Raw genomic sequence first — 26,411 nt, forward strand, 5'->3', positions numbered from 1 at the left:
GTAATATACAGTAGGGTTCATGCTTTGATGGATACCATGTTGCCAAATTGTACTTCATTGGAAGGCACAGTAATCTTGCTTTAATCATGAATATTAGAATGTCATCTGAAATTGAGGGGTTTGTCAGGACTGAATGAGACACTTTTCCTTGTAGTCTGAGACCCGTCCAGCGCTGTCCGTTCTGGGTCTGTCTAAGATGAAGAAGTGAAGCTCTTGCGTGTTTAATCTGTAGCTGGTGAGGTGTACTGTCTTTATTGAGGATCGCCTGGGTGGAAACCAGCGGATCGGTGATTATGTTGTCGTTGAGAGTAACTACTTCTCCGTCGGGTCCCAGCCAGGACAGCTGTATTCCTGTACAGCAGCAGAGATCATTTAAATCCGGCTGCTCTGATGTCTAACTTTTCGTTCTGCTTCAGTTTAAAACCAAGAAACTGGGACTCGTTTATGGAAGCAGCAGGTATTTTGCGATGCTGCAGATGTAAAAACAGCGATTCGTGTGATAGTTCTCTAAAGGTTGTATCGTCATTATTGAGCATGTTTAGAAGATGTCCTGATCTGGCAGCGGTGTAGAGCCATTCGATGTTTGGGGGGCCGAGACCTCCGTCTCTACGCGGCATGAAGATAATGTCCCGAGTTGTACGACTATTAAGACAACGCCATTTCCTCACCAGCTTCACAGTTTCATTGTTCATCGCTGACAGTGTACGTTGTGGAATGTGCACGTTCGGGAAAAGGTGTTGTATTTTAGCCGCTGCAATCAGCCTGATGGCTTCAATTTTCATCATTATGGGAAGTGGGGCAGCATTAATCAGCCTGAGTCTTTGAGTGTACTCATGACACAGCTCTGTGATCTGTTCCTCCCAATCGCCACTGACGTTAAATTTATGGCCAAGATAAGGATTTGTTTCGTGACGTTCATAAAGTCGGATGGGTTTCTGCATTAATGGAAAGGCAGGCGCACACACACACACACGCACGCACGCACGCACGCACGCACACACACACACACACATAAACTATAAGGCATGAGTCATATGGCAACTGTTATCCCAGCTAACAAAAATATATTCTAAGAACATTTTGCTAACGTTGCCATTAAGTTATGAAAACATTATTTCTGACATTGTTTCATCAACATTCAAAACATCTAGTTTTTTTAATGTTTTAAAAATGTTTTTTCTCGGCTATGTGAATGTTAAGAGAACATTCCATTTTATCATCCTGCAAACATTATGTGCATTTTGAGAACATTAATAAAGAGCAGATAACTTCTGAACAAACATTCTTCCAGTAACATTAACAGAATGTTCGTTCAAACTTTGAGAGAACGTTCCGTTAGCTGGGATGAGACTAGGAGTTTTTTTTCTTTTCTTTTTTTCTTTTTGGGAGCTTGACTTCCTAAATTTTTTGCTTGAATTAAACAGAGAAGTTTTAAAATTCTGCCAAACATTTCCTGTTGTGTCGCACAGAAGAAAGAAAGTTGAACAGGTTGATTAAATAATGACAAAACGTCTGTTTTTAGGTGAACCTTTCTCTAAAAGACGTGTGTTTTATGGGCAGCATCTCCAGTCACATGCTTGTGTGTGTAACTCACCCAGATGTGCAGTGGAGTCCATGACCGACAGAATCCTCTCGCTCTCTAACACCACACTGAAGCGCACGTCCAGCGAGGAGGCGTTCTGCAGCTGAACACACACCAGCTCATTTATATTACATTACAATGATTCTGATCATGTGACACTGGAGTAATGATGCTGAAAATTCTCATATTCATTTCTTTTGAACTGTAGTGTATGGCAATAAGTCCAATAACAGACAGGTTATCTTACTCGCTCATTAATTTAGCAGACGATAGACACTTACAGTACAGTACAGTTTTGCTCGAGGTTACAGTGGTGACTGGAGATTGTACACGCCTGATCTCTTATACTCCAGGTAGAATAAAACGAGGAACACATTACAATAATCAAGAAACACCATGTAAAACTGCACAGAAACACAGTCGACAGAACTGATCCTATGGTGACAGTGACCTCTAGTGTCGAACTGCAGCACGAACATCACATTATTCATCCCATAGTCAGAAAAAAAAGAAGAAAAAAAGGGCCAATTTTGAGCCAGATCTACCCCCAAAAGGTGCATATTAATACCTTAGTGTAGTAATATATACCTTTAAGGCACTACTATCAGACTTTTAGGGGTAAATAAGGTACAAAGATGTCCGTTTAAAGATACAGTGACAAGCTTTTGTACACTTAAAGGTAATTTTTTAGATAAGTTAGTATAACTTGAAGTATAATTTGATGACTGTACATGTTTCTTCAGTTAACAGGGGTGTACATTATGCACCCTGAAAAAATTATTTTCTTATTTAGTATTTTTGTCTTATTTCTCATTACAAGCATCTAAAAATTCTTAAATCAAGATACATTTACTGAAGAAGCAGAACGACTAAAGCTACTGAAAATTAAGCGAGTTTTTGCTTAAAACAAGAAAAATCAGTCACTGGGTTCAGAAAAATTATTTTGTTTTCCCTTTGAATTAAGTTTTTTTTTTTTACTCCATTGGCAGACATTTTTTCTTATTTGAAGCGCAAACTCACTGAATTGATAATTTTTGATAATTCACACGTTGATCTGATTTCAGCGATTTCAAACCGTGTTTTTGAAACTGTCTTTGGTTCACTCCAGGTTTAAGGAGAAAATACTCAGCAATGCTGTCGACTTATGAATTTACACATGGTGTGTCTTAAAGGACATTAAAAACACCACATAGACATAAAAACATCAGCTTTAAGTCCTTTTGCTTCAGTAAATGTCTCTTGATTTAACCATTTGTACTGGAAAGCAAGGCAGAAACACTGAAGAAGAGCATCTGCTAATGCTGTGAATTCAAATTTCAGCGGCCAAAGAGTAATGTAGAGTTGATACCCTGAACACTTGCGAGACGCTCTCGTTTTCAGGAACGTAGTCGAAGTTAATGTGTCCTTCATGTGAGCACGTGAGGACGGGATTGACCGCTTCAGCACACAGTGAGATCTCCAGTGACATCTGACTGCAGCTCACCTCCAGAGTCTCATAATACTGACAACACAACACATATTACACATTATGAATACCAGCAGATTCAGTGGCAGAATGCTGTTCTAATAGAGCGAATCTGACCAAACCTGTCGAGTAAATGCCTGGGTCATATTTCACCAACAATAAAGACAGTATGCATTACAGTAATGAGGATAATGAGTAACAAGAGATGTTTTTGCATTACTAAGATACGATTTTTTGGGGGAAAGGGATAGTTCACCCAAAAATGAAAATTCAGTACAACAAAAAAGTACAAGTTTCTGTGTTCACCAAATATTTGTTGATCATTGTTTATATGTATATAAAAGCTTAAATTAATTCTGTTCATCATATAGAGCAAATGTATCTTTTCACAGGACTGAGTCTGTTTACAGCTGGTATTAAGATGCGCTTTAAAGTAGACGAGGGAAACACATTCCCGTTTACATCTGGTGTTTTAAAGGGGTCATATGATGAGATTTCTTGTTTTCCTTTTTCTTCAGTGTTATGTAGCTGTTAGTGCAAGTATAATATCTGGGAGTTACAAAGCTCAAAGTGTCTAAAGAGATATTCTTTATAAAAGTTAAAGCTCAGCCACACCGTCCTAAAACGCTTTGTTCACACACTCCTCCACAAATCTACGTCAGTGTGTGCAGTGATAGTTTCATAACACCGGCCAAATGTAGACACAGAGAAAGAAGGCGCAACTTTTATTCTCGCTGTATTATTAATATTTTTGTCGCCATGTCGTGGAGACGCTGTGTTTTTTGTTGCGAAAGTCAAACTACTTTGTTTGGCCTTTCAAAAGTAGACACAGTTATAAAACAGTGCTTAAGCTTTATTTACAACACTGTTCCAGAACAGTACAACCAGTGGCGTAACGAGCCAACACCGGCCCGTATGCAGGATCATCAAGGCGGCCCTACTAGAGCATGTGATGACACAATACACACAACAGGTGCAACGTCATAGAATGTCTCTGAACAGATTCACACCCACTTTTAGGGGAAAATAAAAAGACTTCAATACAAAATAGCATCACAAAACAATGTCCGTACACAGCCGACAGGCGTGAATAACTTAAGAAATCACTCAAATTAAATGTCAAGTAATTATATGTCCACCCTCCCTGCCATAGAGCGTGAAAGATGCATCAACAAACTTAAAGGGATAGTTCACCCAAAAATATAAATTCTGTCAGTAGTTACTCTCCCTCATGTTGTTCAACCCGTAAGACCTTCGTTCATCTTCGGATCACAGATTAAGATATTTGTGATTAAATCTGAGAGCTGGATCACTCCTCCTTAGGCTTTTAAGGGATTGAAACTTGTTCTCCAAAAAGTTATTAAAGACATCGTTAAAATAGTCCAAGTGACTACAGTGGCTCAATCTTAAGTTTATCAAATGACGTAGACGATAAACTGGGCCTCGAGTCAGTTAGCGTAGTGTGATTACGTAGAGCTACGTCACACGTAGGCTCACTATTGGCCGACGCTGGTCATGTGTGTGATGCGTGTGACGTATAACACAGAAGCGCTGCGCTGTTACACTAGTGAACTCACTCGAGGCCCACAGAGAAGGAAATCAATAGTTGAAATAAAGTCGTTATTTTTGTTTGTTTTTGCGGCACAAAAAGTATTCTCGTCGCTTGATAAACTTAAGATTGAGCCACTGTAGTCACTTGGACTATTTTAACGATGTCTTTAATAACTTTTCGGGCAACAAGTGTCAATCCCTTAAAGGGACATTGTAGCAATGTTCAAAGAATAAGGAGGCGGGAACCGGCGAACAAACTTAAGTACCGCCAGCAGAGCCTTGCGGACGACTGCTGGCTCCCCAAAATAAAATAAAACACAAACAAAGGACAGGCCTGTTCCTCTCTCGATCATCAACGTCGTCGCTCCTCCTTTATGCTTCCGCTCCTCTGTGAGAGATGCGAGACCGGTGTGCTTCACAGGTGCTGCTCATTAACACTTGCTTGTCGTTTCTAAGATCACAAATATAGACATAGTTTCATGATTTTAGTGTTCTCACACCTGTAACGCGGCGCGACGTGTATAAAGACAGTATTAGTCATCATAATCAGTAATTATGTCCCTAATGAAAAAAAACCTTGCTAATCTGATACGATCTGGTCCAGTCGCGCGGGGAAAGTTGATCGATTAGCTTGATCATCAGCATTTTACGGATCAGATTCGGGCTCGAATTGATAAGGTAGTGCCAACACTATCACCTGTCATTATTGCTTTGGGAGCTGATGGTCCAAATATGGTGACGTTTCCATCACACGCGTAAGGTTTTTGGGCCAATCACAGTGCACTGGATCGCTGCCAATCAGAGCTCACCGCGCTTTTCAGAACGACGAGCTTTGTAAAAATCGAATCTTTTCAGAAATGCGGGGGATAGAGGATCAACAATAATGTATAGTATGTGTAAAATAACGACTCTTTTTAACCTAAAACCGCATAAACACATTGCCTTAAACCAAATACACAAAATAATGTTCTTTTTTTTAGAATCATCATAAGACCCCTTTAATCCGTCTCTTCTGTCCACTTTCAAACACTTCTGTCCTGATTTCTTCGAGGGGAGGATCTATGGGTGAGTAAATGTTTGGGCTTTTCAGATCATATAATTTACATATGAACGCGACCGGAGACGACAGAAACACACGGAGAAACACAAATCAGCTTCAGTTTCTGCTCTGACAGACGCGAGATCAGCCGAACGCTGTGAGTGTGTGTTAGACATCAGGAATGGAGAGAGAACATTGTGCTTGGTACGTTTTTCATCTTCAAACCAAACTTGAGTCTTCAGTCGACAGAGTTTAAATCCCGTCTGGCTATCGCTCTTCCCATAATGTTCCCGCATTAGATCAGTAGACGGAGAGAAGACGGGCTTTAGTGGCTGTTTGAACACATTCGATCACACGAGCGTTTACAGTACGAAAGCAATCCGGTCGAATGTGTTTTCAACTAACTCTGGAAGTGAGGAAACTGGACGAGCTCGAAGCGTTTTAGAGCCGTTTACTCCAGTATTTAGAGTCGTCCACTTCTGATCCACCAAAACACATCTTAATACCAGCTGTAAACAAGGCCTTGAATTAAACCGCTCGATGCGTTTCAAGATTGTGAATTTGAAATGACATGAGAAAGTGAGAGACTGTAAGTTTGAATGCTTATATCTCCTAAATGCGAATTTTGTCATCGTTTTGGACACACCAGCTTATTCATAACCTTAAGGATAACATATTTATACTAAAAGGTAAAACATTTACATTTTGATTTCCAGGAGCCTTTAAAGAGCTCTATTATGCTTTTTTGAATATGACCTGTAATGTACAGTAGTGTGTAATAAATATATTTGTGAATGTAAAAGGTCTGCGGTTTTCAAGATCAAAGTGCACTACAAGTTATTGTCTCCTAAAATAAATGATAAGTCTGAACTGCCTGAAACGACTCGTCATCAATACCAGTCTCAGTTCTTGTTGAACTGGCGTAGGTTTGTAACCAATTTGCATAATGCCAGACTCTGGTATTGATTGGCTGATCAGCGTCTCTTAGCTCCCCCCTCAAACACTAGTGTATCTGAGACTGGAAGAGTTTGATTCGGTACGGTAAAACCCACGCCATCGTTACTGTTCGTATCGATCAAGAGCTGAGGTTCAGATATTATAAAGAGCGTTTGCTTTCTGACCAATCAGAGCAGGGCAGCTCTCAGAGAGGCGGGGCTTAGAGAGACTGAATCCTTGATTGAACCGTTTCAGACACTGAGAAAAAAAGAGCTGATGCTGTAGCGGATATTATGATAAAATTGAACTTGGATGCATTTAAACCTGTTGTAGGAGCAAAATAGCAGTCACTCTATTGAAATCTATTTCTCAGTAGCTATAAATACACTGTTTAACCCCTTAACTGTCACCCCCCCCCCCCCCCCCTTTTTTCGCATAGACATAAAAATCACTATCCAAACTTAAATGGTTGTAATTCAAGAATGCTTTGGAATATAGACCTATGATTGGTCTTGTTTTTTTCCAGAAATTTTCCAGATTATTGTAGAACTGTAGAAATTATTAAAAATGAAACAGAAAAAAAGTTATAGAAGTTTGAGTTTATGAAATTGTGCAATTTAAAAATATAATTATTAATATTTTACATAAAATATATATATATTACAAAATATATTTTATTCTAAAACTGCAAGAAAATTAAAGGCAAAAATCTGAACAAGTTGTGTTCCAAATTTCAGGTTGATATCTCAAAAAATAAGCTTTCAGTAAGATTTTATTCGGGCGCAGTACCCAACATTTTCACTAGTTGAACACCAGACTCCCTTTATATTAAAGCATCTATCGAGCATCTACATTTATTTATATCTATTTTTACATTAAGCTGGTGTCGAACGACCCCAAGTTCAGATACTGCCAATAATATGAAACACTTTTTGCTATGATGTGTGTATGGGTGGCAGCGCCGCTCACCTTCTTGGCCACAGAGGGAGTAAATGCGATCAGGAGTGTGTGTGTGTCTTCAGGACCTATGGATCGCATGGCGTTCAGCACAGAAAACGGCCCGTTCACATCCAGCAGTGACGACGTCAGCTGAAAGTTAGCAGGTTAAGACTGATGTCAAACACAACATATAACTGGACAATAAAGAACAGCAGCATTTCTACCACAAGAACTTCATATTACCATTAACAACATTAAAGAAATATTTAAGCTTCAGAACAGTACAGTCAACATTTTTTTTTAATATACTTATTCTATGCGTTAACAGCAGAAATGTGCTGCTTGTATTTTAGTTAACATGAGTGCTTTAAATAAATCTGTTATTTGAGCTGTAAATTGGTTTGAATGATCATTTTTGAAATATTTTTTTTAGGTCACAAGGTTATTATAGTTTTGCTTTTTAAATTAGTATTCATTTTAATATAGTTTTCAATTTTGCTTTAAATTTTAGTTTAGTTTTAGTTAGTTTCATTAATGGTTTTGTTAGTTTTTATTTTGCAAACACATTTCTATTTAGTTTTTATTTTATTTAGTTTCAGTTTTAGTAATTATAGTTTAGCAGAGCAAACAGAACACTTCCAGTGTAGACCAAAGCGAGACGCTTAATTTCAGCAAAGTTTAATGTTTGCCCAGATTACAGTTAACTCTTGTACATCTTGACATCTTAATAATAAAAATAAAATAATGGTTTGAGATTGAACAAAGCACCAAATAAATGGAACTTAAACGTATACAAGAGAAAACTATGAAAAATTCAGACAAACTAATTCATATTAAAGATGAAATCTTGTTAAACATGCCTAGTTTACTTTTTTTCAGCTGTAAATGTAGCAGTGTGACCAGCTCAATTCATCTGACTACAGCCAACACAACCTGCTGTGAAGCCAGTGTTTGTTTGTTTGTTTGTTTGTTTGTTTTTTGCATGATTTATATGTAAAAATGCAGAAAGTTTTGTGATGGGTAGGTTTAGGGGTCAGGTTAGTGTACTGTAGGGAGACAGAATATACAGTTTGTACAGTATAAAAACCATTACATCAATGGAGAGTCCCCACAAAGATAGTGGAACAGTGTGTCTGTCTGTCTATTTTGTATGCGCAACTTTAGTCTTTCATTTATTATGAAAATTAAATTTTATTTCAGTTTGCGAAAATGTTTTTTGACCAATAGTTTTAGTCTTAGTTTCAGTTTTCGTTTACGCAAATAACCTTGGTAGATCAGTGTGTTACTGATGGAAATGTTTCTTGAGCATCAAATCATCATATTATAGTGATTTCTGAAGGATCATGTGACACTGAAGACTGGAGAAATGATGCTGAAAATTCAGCTTTGATCACAGCAATAAATAACACTTTAACATATATTCACATAGAAAACAGCTATTTTTTAATTCTAATAATATTTCACTATTTTTACAGTATTTCTTATCAAATAAATCCAGCCTCGGTGAGCAGAAGAGACTTCCTTCAAAATAACAACACAATTTTTTTTAATTATTACAAACCAGTAGTGTAAGTTACACAACACACATAATATAACATTTCTTAACATTGACTTATTAGGTCAATAAGAAAGGATTGAAAAAGATACCTTCACAAACTCTGAGGAAATGTTCTGGATTATCACCTTTTTTAACACCTTCTGACCTGAAAGGTTGAAACCATTACAAGTGAACAGGTAACATGCAAGCAAATATAATGATATACATCAACGGGCAACCAGATGATACATGGCCGATCTAAATGATCCAGATATAAATTAGTTGCCTATTCTCAACGGGAAAGTGCCCAAGCAACATGGCTCAAAAAGCTGCCCTGGGTATCGTCCCCTTAAGAGTTGAGTTGATAGTGAAACGTGTCTCACCGACTGCCACCTGACTGAAGTGGAGTGTGTGTCGATCAGAGACGAGAAGCAGAGCCGGTCTGACAGCGGGACAGTGTAACTCCAGATACAGCGTCTCATGTGGGCTGAACAATAGTGACACTCACAATAATGTCTCATTTGTTAACATTAGTTCATGTATAAACTTACATGAACCATGAACAATACATTAGTTACAATATTTCTTAATCTTTGTTAATGTTAGATAATAAAAATACAGTTCATTGTTTGTTCATGTTGGGTCACATGCATTAACTAATGTTAAGAATTTGATTTTAATAATGTATTAGTAAATCTTGAAATGAAAGTCCCCCTGTGGTGAAAATCCAGCTTTTAATGTTGTTTATGTGTCTATGTGGTGTTTTTAATATGCTTTAAGACAAACCATGTGTAAATTCATAAGTCGACAGCATTGCTGAGTATTTTCTCCTTAAAACTGCAGTGAACCAAAGACAGTCTCAAAAACACGCTTTGAAATCGCTGGTGTTTCTGACGTCACAAACTACCTTGTAACCAATCAGATCAACGTGTGATCGTCAACGAGTGGATCTCTGAGTGAGTGAGTGAGTGAGTGGAGGCGGGGCTCATTTGCATATTAATAGAGCCGCGCATACTAAATGAGGCAAAGGTGTCGAGTTACATTCAAGCAATTTTAAAGCATGAAGAGATTATTTTTCAAGGAATATATAATTTTTTTTCAATATATAATTTTGGTGATTAAAAAAAGATGAGTTTTAATTAAAATTATTGACTACAGGGGGACTTTAATACTATCTAAGATTAATAAATGCTGTAGAAGTGCTGTTGAGTTACGTGTTGAACCTTAAACTTGAATAACTTTGAATGATGTTTTAAAGGAAACATTTTCAACAGTTTTATGTCTCATCATCACCTGTATCTGGGCTCCTCTGATGTGTCTGGTGTAGAAGTGAAGCAGGATATGACATGGCGAACGCGACGCTCAGTGAAAGAGCGCAGAAGTGAGGCCTTCGCAGACAAATATTCAAAAGAGCTGTGAAGAAATGAAATAAATATAATTATAAAACGGTAAGTTCCAGTCCTTGATTCTGATTGGTCAATAGCTGTGTTTTATTCGCGATAAAACACGGCTATGACCATAGACATAATAAATACATAGACGCCCTATTGGCCCCTTTGGAGCGTTGCTGTGATACGTCAACGCGTCCGCCATATTGCTCAGGGCAAGACTGCCCTGTAAACACATGCAAGTACACGGGTGAGCTGCGGTTTTTCTGGAAACCAAAATAACGTTCACATTTATCAACCGATTTCAGTGGTTTGTACATGGTGTACAAAAAGTTCCATCTCTAGTTTTTAAAATCCCGATAGTTAGACTTATAAAATATTTTTTTAATAAGGAATTGTCAAAGCTCAGGCTTGTCATGTATTTGGATTTTTATTCTTGGATAAGAATTGTGAAGACCCCCATACTGATATATAATTACACTTTCACATTAAATGAAATAAAGTTTTCTTATTGTGGAAAAAGCATTTTCTGTCTTTAACCAGATTTTAGCTTTTCTTGTGCTAAGAATTGATCACACTAAAATAATAATAATAATAATAATAATAATAATAATATACTGATAATAGCATATAGTTTATGTATAATACTATAATAATAGCAATAGAATATGAAATATCAATTACAAAATATAGACAATAAAAAATAAGTTAAATAGTGACTAGTGAATAGTACAATAATTTAACAGCATAACTATAATAGATTGATAATCGCAAGTGGTATTGATAATAATAATAATAATAATAATAATAGCAAATACAAAGTAATATCAATTGCAGACAATGATAAATAGTAAATTAGATAGTAAATTAAATAGTGACTAGTACCTAACCGAAACGAGTAGCTACTTGTCATAAAAGTCCGTCTTAAAAAGAAAAGAAAGAGACTACAGATGAATATTTAGATTTCAGGAAATTTACTTTATTATATAAAATATAATATAAGCTAAAACTATAATATAAATCATGTCAACTCATGTCTCAACTTTCTCACACTGACTCCGGTGGCCAACTAACGTTACTGTTACTAATTATATAATGACCAAATACAGCCAGAAACAATTCCCGTTATGAGAGTTACGGGAAAGTTGCCCTCCGCAATATGGCGGCGCCGTTGACGTACGTTCCAGCGGCCAATAGGGCGTCTATGTATTTATTATGTCTACGGCTATGACCGCTTCACCCAACGGTTCACTACGCAACACCCCTAGCAACCACTCTTAGCAACGTAAACTAATTAATGTTTGTTCTCATTAATATTGTTCATTAAAGCTTATAGAGTCGAGTATTGTGAGAGATTAAGTGAGTGTCCCTGCATTTACAGTATAGTATTTTCCTTCAGGTCAGTCCTATATTCTGAATAAAAATTTATTTGAATTTCCTTTTAACAGTTTTTTTTAACAGCAAAAAGATCCAATACTTTCAATGTAAAAGTCTTCACTACTGACTCATAAAGACAGTCTTTGCCGCCATCTAATGAAGAAATAATCTAACTTTTGTTGCTGTTCAAGGTCAATCATCCAATCATCACGCAGAAGCCCGGAGTCCAGCCCCGCCCACTCCTCATTCACCCCAGACCCTCCAATCATCACGCAGAAGCCCGGAGTCCAGCCCCGCCCACTCCTCATTCACCCCAGACCCTCCAATCATCACGCAGAAGCCGGAGTCCAGCCACGCCCATTCCTCATTCTCCCCAGACCGTCCAATCATCACGCAGAAGCCCGGAGTCCAGCCCCGCCCACTCCTCATTCACCCCAGATCCTCCAATTATCACGCAGAACCCAGGAGTCCAGCCCCGCCCACTCCTCATTCACCCCAGACCGTCCAATCATCACGCAGAAGCCCAGAGTCCAGCCGTTTCCGTTCAGTTTCTGAACAAACTCGTCTTCGAGATGAACGTGTTCTAACGCATTTTTAGTCAATAAATGTCAACACAATAGTACATATTTGACCATTCATTTTTTGACATTATAGGGGAAGCTGAGCTTATCTTAAAGACTTAAAGAAATCCCTACTGCAGCACTGTCTCTCGTACCTTATTGCTTACTTATATTTTTCAATTGTCCCCTGAAAATTATGGAAACATGATAACTGTTTTTACCCTGTTTGAACGTCTGCTGGGCTCGGCGAGAGGAAGGGACTGCCGTTTGCAGGCATCACTTTACTGCCTTGATCTTTTACTAAACGCAACTGAGTTTCCATTTTGCTCTGTGAAATGAAGAAAGACAGTAGGGAAGTTACAAAACCTGGCAGTGCTGTGTGTGTGAGAAGTGATGTGTGTGAACCTTACTTTGGTGTCAGGTTGTGTGTGTTGGCAGTCGATGGTCTCGTTCCTGCGGCGAAGAGCCTCTGCTTTGATGACATCATCAGACAGTGTTGGACTGAAGGTCACCTGGATCAGACACTTCTGTGGAAGAACACACACACACACACACACACACACACACACACACACACACACACACACACACACACACACACACACACACACACACACACACACACACACACACACACACACACGGATGCTGAAATAAACAGACCTGAGACTGCTTTCACACAAACACTTCAGGGCAAAATCTGTGCCATTTCAGTATTTGAGTCAAATTGGTGTAAATTGACTTTTTATTATTTTTTTAAATAATTTTAATTTTATTACACAAATGCTCATTTTCAAGTTGTTTCAAACATCTAGTAAATTAAGATGCTTTATCTGCCAAACTACAATTCAAGTGAACATGATAAAACCACTCTGTCACACATTAAGAAGAAAAACATTGTATTCACCATATAAAGTTACCTTGTGTTCTTCGGTATTTTTCCATAAATTTTAGGTTAGATAAAGTTGTCACAAATAAAAATAGATGTGTGCGAACTGTAAAATGTATTTAGGATCATGTGTTTGAATAAAAAAGCATAGACATTTTACAACAAGAGACCCAGTTTATTTCAGGCTTGTTTATAATTAGTCCCAAATTATGCATAAAGTTTTTTTTTCCTGGTTATTATTGATATTTTGGCTAAAAACCTAGTGTACTTCATGTATTCTAATGAATTATACGAGTCTGCTTGTAAATGTCTCCTTGTATTAATTTATTAAGGAAAATAATTTGACTATGAAAAATAAAGCTATTATGAGATAAATTTACTGTAATAAAATGTGACAACTAGCCCCGATCTCCCCTAATTGACAAATCAAAGGCATGAACAAACTGAATGTGGATAAAAGCACAAATGTAGCAATGAAACGGGATAATAAAGCAGAGAAATGTGAGTGATTGTGAATCGTTTCAGAGGTTAGCAGGACCTGTCCAGGCAGTACACGTCCTGAAGAGGGAGTGATGGAGATGTGTGAGTCTTCAGGAACAGAGAAGGAGAAGAGCCTCGGCCCGGCGCTGATACGGTTCTCCACATACAGAACTGCAGTGGTCCGGTCACCCAGAGCCGTCCCGCCAAACTCAACTAAATTATCAGAGAGTTTCAGAGAAGGCTGGACGCCAGTCGCGTGACAAGACAACACGAAGTCTCTGAGTCAAGAAAAGAGAGGCATACGAGTTAGAAGAGTGAAAAATATCAGCAACTAGAACAGGCTTTAACATTTATTATTTTCCTCATATTCTCCATTGTTGCGGCTCCTCTCTTCCAGTCTGTCAGTAACGCTCTGTTTACTTCCTGTCTCTATGAAGCCCCTCCTCCTGAAAATCACACTGTGCTCTGATTGGTCGGCTGGAGCAGTGTGTTGTGATTGGTTGAGTGGTTTGAGTGTGTTTGGGAAATGTCCCGCCCCTTACCATAACCACCAGTTTAACACACTACTAATTAACTCACCCAGGCCCCGCCCCTTTATTCTGCATATTAATTATTTAAATGAGGAGTTTTAGAGTTTCACAAATCACAGGGTGACATTTCATTGATATTAGAAGATAGTCACTAGTGAAGGCCAATCAGCGATCATGATGCCATTTTCTTTCTTCTTTTTTAGAGTAATTAGTCACATGACACTTACGGCTTACAGCAGTGACTGACACAAAAACAACTGTGTCCATGTGCAACTATTTCAAATTACGCACTTCCATGGGGCCTGTTTCAATTGAGCAAGTGCCATTGAAATGAATGGAAAACTCCAGATTTTATATATACGTATTATAGAGGAAGCATGCTAGTGCCCAGAACTCTATTAGTTTGCACTGTTGGCAACTAGATAATAATAATAATAACTTTATTCTTATATAGCGCCTTTAAAGCAGCTTCTTAAGGCGCTTTACATAATAAAACAAGAAAATGTAAAATACAACACTCAGAGGAAAAATAAAATATACAAAAATAAAATACAATAAAATAAAAGTCAAGTAAAAGCTAACCTAAAAAAATGCGTTTTCAATAAAGATTTGAAATTACTTAAAGACTGTGCATCTCTGATATTTGGAGGGAGAGCATTCCAAAGCCTAGGAGCATAGGATGAGAAAGCCCTATCCCCTACAGTACGCAACCGAGTCTGTGGGACTGCCAATAGACCACCTTGTGAAGAGCGTAAATGACACTTGGGTGTGTATAAAGGTAAAAGCGCAGACAAATACTGCGGTGCCAGACCATGCAGTGCCTTATATGTGAGCATAATGATTTTAAAGTCGAAACCTGACCGGGAGCCAGTGCAAAGACTTTAAAATCGGTGTAATATGCTCATTTCTTCTGATTCCAGTCAAGATCCTAGCAGCAGAATTTTGTACACATTGTAATTTGTTTAGTGTGGTTTTAGGAACCCCAGCAAGAAGTGCATTGCAGTAGTCAATGTGAGAAAAAACTAAAGTATTAATAAGCCTTTCAGTCACCGAGAGGGGTAACGTAGAGCGGAGTCTGGCAATATTTCTGAGATGAAAAAAAAACAGTTCTTAACAATGTACCGCACATGAGAGTCAAAGGACAGACTAGAATCAAATATAACACACATATTTTTTAACTTAGTTTGTCCCTCCAAATCAGAGCCATCTATGTTCAAAATTAGTAAACCAGCCTTACGAAGCTGATGAGGAGTGCCAATAAGCAAGAACTCAGTCTTATCACTATTGAGACACAAGAAATTTTGAGACATCCATGTTTTTATCTCAGAAATACAATGTGTTAAAAAAAGGAACATCCAGATTTTGACCAGGCTTAGAGTGAATATAAATGTGTCATCTGCATAACAGTGATAATTAAGCCCAAGTGATCTTAGTAGCAGTCCGAGTGGAAATAATATGTAACTGCTAAAAAGTAAGGGGCCAAGAATTGAACCTTGGGAAACCGTACGAACAGAGCCAATCTCACACCGAAAACCGTTCATACAAACAAACTGTTTACGATGCGAGAGGTAAGATCTAAGCCAGGTTAAAACAGTCTCAGAAACACCAAAGACAGTTTCCAGACGGTTGAGTAAAAGATTGTGATTAACAGTATCAAAAGCGGCACTAAGATCAAGAAGGATAAGAATAGAAAGACAACCAGAATCTGAGGCTATTAACAGATCATTGGTGACCTTGACCAAAGTCCTTTTAGGCAAGTCATGCCACTCGGCCGCCATCTTGGCAACGCCTCCGGGCAGCTATTTCGGACTAACAAGACCAGGCTCCGATCTAAATGAATGGGCAGAGAGTCAGAACTGCACATTCACTGGTCACCGGGACATAAAAACTGCATGTATAGAAACAGCAGTAAAATATGATAAAAATCGCTGAAAAAGTTTGATGAGTTTGCCCCAAAATAAGGTTTAAAACGCCTTTTTCCCCACAGGTTATACTTTACTACGCATGCGCAAGGGTTGTCTCCCTCTCTGACGTGCGCGCGCTGCACGGTTTGAAGCACAGTATGTGTGAGCTCTCGCTCGCTCGCTCTAGATTCTGGGAGATTTGAACTAATTTGCGGGCATCAGGGAGCCGCTATAAATATGCGGTAGACACTTGGGATGTCTGATATTTACACAACGCACACATACAGATATCAAATCTGCCGCCTTTTCAAACAGTAACTTATTTTCCACTGTCGCAAACCTCAACTGTGCGCATGCGTCAGTGGAACCAGACGATAGGCTTAAATGTTTCCCGGCTTGACTGTTAAAGGCAGACGATTGGCTTTCCAGTGGGAGGGGCGGTACATGTTCATACAACCGCCATCTTTGGCGTTACGGGTTTTCCCTATATACTTGTATTGAGGATTGAGTAAGTGGCATGTCTCTATAAATAGTCTCTGCCTTGACCAAGGCTGTCTCAGTACTATGTCATTTTCGAAAACCAGACAGAAGGGGCTCAAAAAGATTATTTACTGTAAGATGACTATGTAGCTGCAAACTGCTCACCTTGGGAATACCCACAAAGCCAAACTCCTGAGGCAATAGGGAACAGTTTGTGAGACGCACTGAAGTCCGTGTGGACTCGTGGACGGAGCAGTGTCCGAACTCCAGCTCGGTGCGGTCCAAGCGCAGGTCTGAGCTGGTGACCACAGCATGAGCCCTGAACAGGACAGGCTTCGCCTGGAGCAAGCACAGTGTCAATGGAACTCAATTGACGCGTGTCGCCAATCTAAACATGGGCATCAGGGAGCCGCTATAAATATGCGGTAGACACTTGGGATGTCTGATATTTACACAACGCACACATACAGATATCAAATCTGCCGCCTTTTCAAACAGTAACTTATTTTCCACTGTCACAAACCTCAACTGTGCGCATGCGTCAGTGGAACCAGACGATAGGCTTAAATGTTTCCCGGCTTGACTGTTAAAGGCAGACGATTGGCTTTCCAGTGGGAGGGGCGGGACATGTTCATACAACCGCCATCTTTGGCGTTACGGGTTTTCCCTATATAGTTGTATTGAGGATTGAGTTAGTGGCATGTCTCTATAAATAGTCTCTGCCTTGACCAAGGCTGTCTCAGTACTATGTAATTTTCGAAAACCAGACAGAAGGGGCTCAAAAAGATTATTTACTGTAAGATGACTATGTAGCTGCAAATTGCCACAACACGTTCCAAAATTTTTGGCAGAAATGGAAGATTTGATGTAGGGCGATAGTTATTTATGTTATCCAACTCTGCATCACGCTTCTTCGGAACAGGCGTTACAGCAGCAGTTTTCAATGCTGCTGAAACAACACCAGAACACAAAGATTCGTTGACAATGCCAAGAACAACTGGGCACAATGAGTCAAAAGAGGATTTAAACAGGCTTGTAGGGATGGGAAAAGTAAGCAAGTGGTAACTTTCATACCTGTTACCACCCTAGTAAGCAGCTCAGTCAACTTCAGAAAAGATAGAAAAAGACGTGCCAGAGAAACAAGGCAAGCGTAGTATAGAAGAGGAAATAGGTATAGCATGAATCATTTTGTAAACATTATCAATTTTAGAGCTAAAAAAATGAAGAAAATCATTACACACCTGATTTGAAACAGGCAGAGAGTTTATAGGAGCCTGTTTATAGTATGAAATAGATGTCTTGGATTACTTAGATTATTATCTATTATCTGGGAAAAATAAACAGATCTGGCAGACTCAATTTCAGATCTATATTCCCCCAAGTGATCTTTCCAGGCTTGATAAAATACATTCAGGCCCGAGTCACACCACTTGCGCTCCATTTTACAGCAAGCTGCTTTCTTAGAGCGCAGGTCAACATTATACCATGGGGCAGAACGAGAAAAAGAGACTCTGCGAGACTTCAAAATTAGAGGCAAGAACAGCATTGATGGGGCCGTACGAGTGAAAGCCTTTTGTTCCGGCACAGTCAGCACTGGACAACTTTTTACGGTAAACTGCTTTTTATTTCATTCATTTCTGCTCTCATTTAACTGAATTACATATCCTACTGCGAGCTTTTGTGCTCTTTATAGACATTTGCACGTGTTAAATGTGCCATTGTTTAATGTCTGAATATTCTTAATGAAAAACAGTGCTGCAACAGTCTGCTATGTTAAAAGATTGAGTCGCTGTGCAGCAGATCCTCCGGTAAACCGCTTCTCATCCTCTCACCTGTTAATGCTTGTTTTGCAGGTGAGTGTGAAGTTGTGTTCCCCTGCCTTTGACGCGCTGAAGATCAAGTGTATGTCCATGCTTTGAGAAGGCAGCAAAGTGCCAAAACCGTCATTAGGCTGGACATCAATAAACTAGAGAGAAAGAAAGATATATATTTGTACATGTATGTTTATATCTTCAGGGCCTCTGGATCTCATAATTAAAAATGTTCCTTTTCTCTCTCAGTAACTGCAGTAACACCGGAACTGCTTCAGTGTGTTTCGACTGAACTTTGAGTTTAAATCATTTCTACACATTTTCTCTGAATGTGAGCCGTCATGGGACTCAAAACTCATTTCTGATCAAAAATGTGTTATGCATGATTTTGATTAATCTGATATTGGTACAATGAAACATCAAATACACACTAAATGTTAGCAAAAAGCCTAAACGCATGTTTTTGTTGGTTGTGTAAAACACACTCAGCTGTGTGTTTGTATTGTTTTGAATGTGGTTCAGCGCTGTTGCAGAGTTTAATGCGGATGCACTGAATCAAAAGAGGTCATGTGACATATCTCTGGCGTGAGTTTTGTGAAGTGTGTGCAATTCACATTTATTTGTATAGTGCTTTTCACAATACAGAATTGTTTCTTTACAGAGTCCATTACAATTTACAGTGATCTGGTATCAGAGGAAACTGTCTAAGTTATGCTTTTCAGAAATGTACATATATAAAATCACAGTTAGCAAAAAATGCATTAATTTAAACAATGTAATAATTGAATGCAGAAACAATGAGCTCATTGGCGTAATGAAAACTGTGCACTGGATATTGTGCTCACCTTGGGAATACCCACAAAGCCAAACTCCTGAGGCAATAGGGAACAGTTAGTGAGACGCACTGAAGTCCGTGTGGACTCGTGGACGGAGCAGTGTCCGAACTCCAGCTCGGTGCGGTCCAAGCGCAGGTCTGAGCTGGTGACCACAGCATGAGCCCTGAACAGGACAGGCTTCACCTGGAGCAAGCACAGTGTCAATGCAACTCAACTGACGCGTGTCGCCAATCTAAACATGAAGCTAGCATTTCCATGTGACATATTTTAAGGTGAATTAAAAGGGCTATGCATGAGTTATTTTGTATTTAAGTTGAAAGAATGTGAGGAATGTGCTTAAATTATTATTTATTTATTGATAATCTAGTAGTGTACAGGTAAATAAAATTTTAAATAAATTAAAAAATGTAAAAAAAATTGCATTAAAAAATTTAATGAAATTAGCTTTCTGGACAAAAAAAAACTTTAGTATAATTTTAGGGCTCCTGTCATTTGGACCTGCGAGGGAAGGATTTGTTACAAAGTGAGACCTAGTCTTAACACTTAGATGAACCTTTCTGAATCACACTTATTCTTAAGTCGAGGAATAAGAGTCAAATTACACTGCATTGTTCACACTAGTGATGTAGTACTCGAGTCCGGTCTTGGACTCGAGACCGGTCTCGAGACCGATTTCTGCTTTCTCGGACTCGTTTTGGACTTGTTCCTTCAAAGACTCGGTCTCGACTCGGACTCGACCCTTCAAAGACTCGGTCTAGACTCGGACTCGGCATAGGCAGTCTCGTCCCCATCACTTTTCCGGTGAGACGGTTCAACACCCGAACTTTTTCTGCAGTTTTGCACAAACGCCTTACTACAGTCGCTCTCATGCAGTCGTTTCTCTGGCTGCTCTGTGTCTGCGCTCGCTGCGTCTCCTCTCCCCATTCCTCTCAAAAAGGACACCGGCTTTGAGTGTGACCGGCTGATGTTTGGCTGTTCTGCTTTAAGTCCCGCCTCTCTTGGTGTGTCAGATTGATCGGTCAGCTCGTGCTGAGGAGGCAGGAACTTATGGTTATTTACATCCCCCTTTTCCAGGTACTTTGAATGAGTGTTTATGCTTTCGAGGTTTTTAAATAAGCTTGATATGTGTTTAGGAAGATGTTATGTTTATGTTTTGTTGACATGTCGAGAGTTTTCAGTATTATATTTCGTTTTTTTAGACTAAACCGCACAAGTCGCATTCTGTTTGTGCTGCGTGATTTAAAGAAAAGTGTGCACTTTGCTCATACTTTTCTCCAAAATAAAAGCTCAAGGGTTTATTTCTTACAAGTGAAGAAATTAGGACAAAAGTATTGTAATTTTCCTATTCTGTAGCGTAATATAAAATATACTTTTTTTATTCATTTTCATTTATACAGTAGTAAACATTTATAGGCTATATAGATTTTCCATCATAGGAATAATTATATAAATCATTATATTATTATAATAAATGTTTGGCATTCTAAAACACCAGTGATAATTTAATGTAGACGGAGACTCTATATCATAACTAAAAAGATGTTTGAGCCCTCTTAGGTACAAGTCAATGTTTTTTCTTTGTTCAATGTGCACAGGTCATGGGTCGACCCGCTTGAAGCTCTTAATTTTGAGCTCTCAAAGTGCATCAGATTGAGCGTTTAACCTTAAAATGTACAAAAAACATTTGCGGGGGAGCATGCCCCCCAACCCCCCATCAAGGGACAGAGGTCCACACAACATAGTTTTACAGAAAACATAGTTGTACCCCAGCATATACAACAAAGTTCCTTTTAAGCTTTTTAGTAATAGCTGTTAATGCCAACATTTAAATGTCACATCCATTCCCCGCACTTTTGAAAAGCTTGCTACACCCCTGGTCCATATTAAGACATTAAGACTGCTCCTCTAAACAATTCCCAATCTAGCTTAGTCTGTAGGCCTAACTGTTGATTATTAACTGGGGTGATATTAAATCATGAATATCAAAACTGACATGTCGAGACAAAATCTTGACTCGACCCTTCAAAGACTCGGTCTTGACTCGGACTCGACCCTTCAAAGACTCGGTCTTGACTCGGACTCGACCCTTCAAAGACTCGGTCTTGACTCAGACTCGACCCTTCAGAGACTCGGTCTCGACATAGGCGGTATCGTCCCCATCACTAGTTCACACCTGTTTCTCCTGTGCATTCTTTTCTATATATTGTGCTTTTTTTTAACAAAAACATTATGTGATAAATGAACCGGTTTGACATGCTCATTGGGTGCAGAGCAAGGAGTGTGTGTGTGCTACTTGCATCATCAGCCGGAAACTAAAGTTGGATTCTGTGAACATCACTAGTGTCTCTTCACATATCTCCGGATACTGGGAATCAATCCCTAACCTTCCATACAGGTCATATATATATATATACTCTCTCTCTCTCTCTGTCTCTCTCTCTCTCTCTCTCTCTCTCTCTCTCTGTCTCTCTCTCTCTCTCTCTCTCTCTCTCTCTCTCTCTCTCTCTCTCTCTCTCTGACCAGCCCGCTGCTTCCCAATAAACTTCTGAATTTGGGTCGTTGTTGCACCATTTCTGACGTTTTGGAAGTTATTTTCCGTTCTGTGATATAGAAATATTCTCAACTGTTTTGTTTTATAATACATTAAAGTGGAATTATTTATTTAGTCAACGGATTTCCACTCTAACCAAAAATGATATAACAAGCACAAGAAATGTAAACATTTAAAAGAAAATAATTACAGCTTTTATAGCAAGGGTGCCAGCCTGAGACATCACATCTAATGTTTTTTAAATGTTACTATTTATTTCAGAATGTTCAAAGACACATTCATATGTACGTTCCAATAATGTTTGCAAAATGTTTCCTTTCATTCCCGTAACTGTCAGGGTTGTGTGCAGGTAGCTGAAGACGAGGACAAGAGGACTTCCAAAAATAGCTGATTTATTTACAAAATAAACTTCGATAAACATACAGGAACGAAATAACAAACTCCAGGAACTTCAGGGAAAACACAACCATACAAGGACGACGACCAACAAACACTCAGGGAAAACACAGGGCTTAAAAGAACTGGGACTAATAGGATAATTACAGGGGGAAACAAGATCACAGAACATAACTAAACACATAGAAAACGTGACAGAACCTCCCCCTCCCCGAAGGCGCGTCCTCACGCCGTATAACATCCAAACGGGTGGGAGGGTGGGCGCCCTGGAGGCTGACGAGGGTATGGTGGTGCAGGGACGGGAAGCCTCCAGGGCGGAGCTGGTAGCTCGGGGAACCGGGATGGAACAGGCTGTGGACGTAGCCAGGGCGGAGCAGGCTGTGGGTGTGGCCAGGGCGGATCAGGCTGTGGGCGTGGCCAGGGCGGAGCAGGCTGTGGGCGTGGCCAGGGCGGATCTGTCGGACCCTGGGGCGTCCAGGGCGGATCTGTCGGACCCTCGGGCGTCCAGGGCGGATCTGTCGGACCCTCGGGCGTCCAGGGCGGAGCTGTCGGACCCTCGGGCGTCCAGGGCGGAGCTGTCGGACCCTCGGGCGTCCAGGGCGGAGCTGTCGGACCCTCGGGCGTCCAGGGCGGAGCTGTCGGACCCTTGGGCGTCCAGGGCGGTGAGGACCCTTCGGGTGGCCATGGCGGTGAGGACCCTTCGGGTGGCCATGGCGGTGAGGACCCTTCGGGTGGGCGCCCCCCCAAAATTTTAATGGGGAAATTGACAGGAAAGGGGGGATCCGGCAGCAACGAGGGTCTTGGGCTGGGCAGTACCAGCGGTGAAGAGAGCTTTGAGCTAAGCAGGAGCAGCGGCAAAGGAAAGACTGGGCTGGACAGGACTGGCGCAGGATCAGTGGGCTCTGGTGCAGGATCAGTGGGCTCTCGTGCATCTGGTGCAGGATCAGTGGGCTCTGGCGCAGGATCAACGGGCTCTGGCGCAGGATCAACGGGCTCTGGCGCAGGATCAACGGGCTCTGGCGCAGGATCAACGGGCTCTGGCGCAGGATCTACGGGCTCTGGCGCAGGATCAACGGGCTCTGGCGCAGGATCAACGGGCTCTGCCGCAGGATCAACGGGCTCTGGCGCAGGATCAACGGGCTCTGGCGCAGGATCAACGGGCTCTGGCGCAGGACTGGACGGGACCAGCACATCATGGGACTCGGAACTGGACGGGGCAAGCACATCATGGGACTCGGAACTGGACGGGGCCAGCACATCATGGGACTCGGAACTGGACGGGGCCAGCACATCATGGGACTCGGAACTGGACGGGGCCAGCACATCATGGGACTCGGAACTGGACGGGGCCAGCACATCATGGGACTCGGAACTGGACGGGGCCAGCACATCATGGGACTCGGAATTGGACGGGAACAGCACATCATGGGACTCGGAACTGGACGGGGCCAGCACATCATGGGACTCGGAACTGGACGGGGCCAGCACATCATGGGACTCGGAACTGGACGGGGCCATTACATCATGGGACTCGGAACTGGACGGGGCCATTACATCATGGGACTCGGAACTGGACGGGACCAGCACATCATGGGACTCGGAACTGGACGGGACCAGCACATCATGGGACTCGGAACTGGTCGGGACAAGCACATCATGGGACTCGGAACTGGACGGGGCCAGCACATCATGGGACTCGGAACTGGACGGGACCAGCGGCGAAGGAAACTCTGGGCTGGACGTGGAAGTACGACCTGGGACTGAAGACCGGGAAACCTGATTTGAACGCTGATCGCATGGATTGGAGCGCCGGATCTGCCATTTTTGCCCCCAGGTCCCTACAGTTAGAAACCAGCTTGCAGGCTCGGGGCCACACGAGAGTCTTAGGCTGAACAGCAGGGAAGCGAGGAACCCCTGGGGCTGGCTCTTGCTCGAAGACTGGCTCGGGCTCTGGCGGGCAGGCGATGGGCTCAGGCGCTGGCGGGCTTGGAACTGGCTGGAGTGGGAGATCTTCCACGAGGTATTTGGATCCACACGCCCATAGCGTGTGATCAACGAATTCCAGAAATGACAGATTGAGATCTACTAGAATCAGCTGGGCAAGCGGGTCCTTGAATCATCCCCAGAAACTTTGTGTTAATTCTTCTTCCTCCAACGACATGTCATCATACAGCTCCAGGTAAAGCCCTGCATACTCCTCAAGAGAGCACTCATTTTGAAAGAGGATAGGTGTGTTAATGGGGTTCACCTTTTTCCTCTTTCCTCTTCTTCCCTTGTTCATCTTTGTTTTTTTTTTGTTTTTTATTGGTTGGTCGTTCTGTCAGGGTTGTGTGCAGGTAGCTGAAGACGAGTACAAGAGGACTTCCAAAAATAGCTGATTTATTTACAAAATAAACTTCGATAAACATACAGGAACGAAACAACAAACTCCAGGAACTTCAGGGAAAACACAACCATACAAGGACAATGACCAACAAACACTGAGGGAAAACACAGGGCTTAAAAGAACTGGGACTAATAGGATAATTAACTGAACTGAACGAGGAGCGGGAAAAACTAACAGGACTAAACCAAAATCACAAAGACAGGGGGAAACAAGATCACAGAACATAACTAAACACATAGAAAACGTGACAGTAACCAAAAACGAACGCTTTTAAAACATTAAAAAAAACTATTTAGAGAATATTCAGAAATAAAATTTTCATAACCTAAAATGAACTTTGGCAAAATGTTCTTAGAATATATTTTTTGAAGGAGGAAACATTTCTGAAATAACTCAATTTTATTTTATGATTTTAGAGCTCGAATTATGTGTTTTATAAAACTGGACTAATTCAAGTGTACATGAATAATAGAGCTGATTCATCGTTATTTTCCTCAATAATTATACATGTTGATTTGCATGCAATGATTATAATTAGTTAGAGATATGAGTTATTTGAAGTGAGGTTGTGTATCTGTGCCAGGACCGGGAACAGGTTTGAGATCAGTGAGAGTCCTGGCCTGAATGAAGAGTCAGGCTGAGGAAGAGGAAGAGAGGATAAAGGGAAGATAACCAGTGTCCAGGTCTGAGGATTATGAGTGTTTGACCATCACACAGCTCTGTTATTCAAAGCAAACAGCAAAGTGATATAAGCTTGCGTTCACAGTTGTTGCTTTGCATGTATTTCAAACTGCATTTTCGAACAGCACAGATTTTCACCTAGTGGCTGATAAAATGGGTGAAATAAATCCTACAGAATATCACAGGCCTCACTTATACGTGCTTTTGGTGATAGGATCAGATTTATGCCGCAAATGATCATATTTGTCACATTGAGAGACAGAGTTGTTTAAAGGGGTGGTAAAACACATTTTTTCAAAGGCTTGATTGTGTTTGTGGGGTGCACTGTAACATGTGTTCATGCTTCATTTTTAAAAAATTTCATTATTTTTCAATATTTTACCTGTATTCTACACTGCTCTGCCCCTCCTTGTAAAAACGGTCTGATGGTTTCCGGGTTCTATGAAGCCAGTCCCTCAAAACTACGCAATGGGCTCAGATTGGTTAGCTGGCCCAGTGTGTTGTGATTCGCTAACTGACTAGTGCACGTTTTCCGGAAACGTCACGCCCCGTACCTTTACCGGTAGTTTGTGCTTTGGTGTGTTATAAACAATGGCGTCAATCGGACCCAGAGAATGTTAGTGAAGATGATCGGGCAGAACCTGTTCAAGAACGGCTGTTAAACGAAGTTTCAGAAATGTTTGTTTTTTGTTGATGTTTTTGTCTCATTACTTTTTAGATACACTGTAATTTAATTGACCGTTCGCATAAGCCACGCCCCCTAGTTATTGTTACTACGCCCGTCAAACAAATGGTCAAACACGACCAGCGCCACAGATTACCATGACGGGAAGAGGTATACCCGTGCGTGTCAGTGACCTTTTTTCGAGCAATATCCCCAATATTCTCCAGATCGAGGCAAAAGGGGTTACAGTATGCAGTGGAGGGATATATTAAAAATATAAAAATACGCAATGAAGGAGACACGACTACTATCGAGGCTAATGCTTATACCGGTCTCCGGCTTATACCGAAATCTGAGAAACCCCATGACCTGTACCTCAAATGCAACCAGCACAGCCTTGAAGAAGATTTCATAAGCTGGTTCAGGGGG

At 40.7% G+C, this 26,411-nt stretch overlaps 1 protein-coding gene across 1 annotated transcript in view; it reads right to left on the reverse strand.

The window, feature by feature from the left end:
• cfap74 (cilia and flagella associated protein 74) overlaps positions 1 to 26,411 on the reverse strand; it is a 99,460-nt gene that overhangs the window by 12,649 nt on the left and 60,400 nt on the right. Inside the window, exons 24-34 of the mRNA XM_077230293.1 lie at positions 19,314 to 19,487; positions 18,490 to 18,623; positions 13,802 to 14,021; positions 12,785 to 12,901; positions 12,596 to 12,702; positions 10,343 to 10,462; positions 9,433 to 9,536; positions 9,160 to 9,215; positions 7,543 to 7,662; positions 2,931 to 3,083; positions 1,595 to 1,685 (exon numbers count right to left, since the gene is read on the reverse strand). Of these exons, the coding sequence (XP_077086408.1) occupies positions 1,595 to 1,685; positions 2,931 to 3,083; positions 7,543 to 7,662; positions 9,160 to 9,215; positions 9,433 to 9,536; positions 10,343 to 10,462; positions 12,596 to 12,702; positions 12,785 to 12,901; positions 13,802 to 14,021; positions 18,490 to 18,623; positions 19,314 to 19,487 (1,396 nt within the window). The remainder of the gene's footprint in view (positions 1 to 1,594; positions 1,686 to 2,930; positions 3,084 to 7,542; positions 7,663 to 9,159; positions 9,216 to 9,432; positions 9,537 to 10,342; positions 10,463 to 12,595; positions 12,703 to 12,784; positions 12,902 to 13,801; positions 14,022 to 18,489; positions 18,624 to 19,313; positions 19,488 to 26,411) is intronic.

This window comes from Siphateles boraxobius, unplaced genomic scaffold (assembly GCF_051911475.1).
Source record: "Siphateles boraxobius isolate OS27281-9 unplaced genomic scaffold, OSU_SipBor_1 141, whole genome shotgun sequence".
In the NCBI taxonomy this organism is placed as follows: Eukaryota; Metazoa; Chordata; class Actinopteri; order Cypriniformes; family Leuciscidae; genus Siphateles; species Siphateles boraxobius.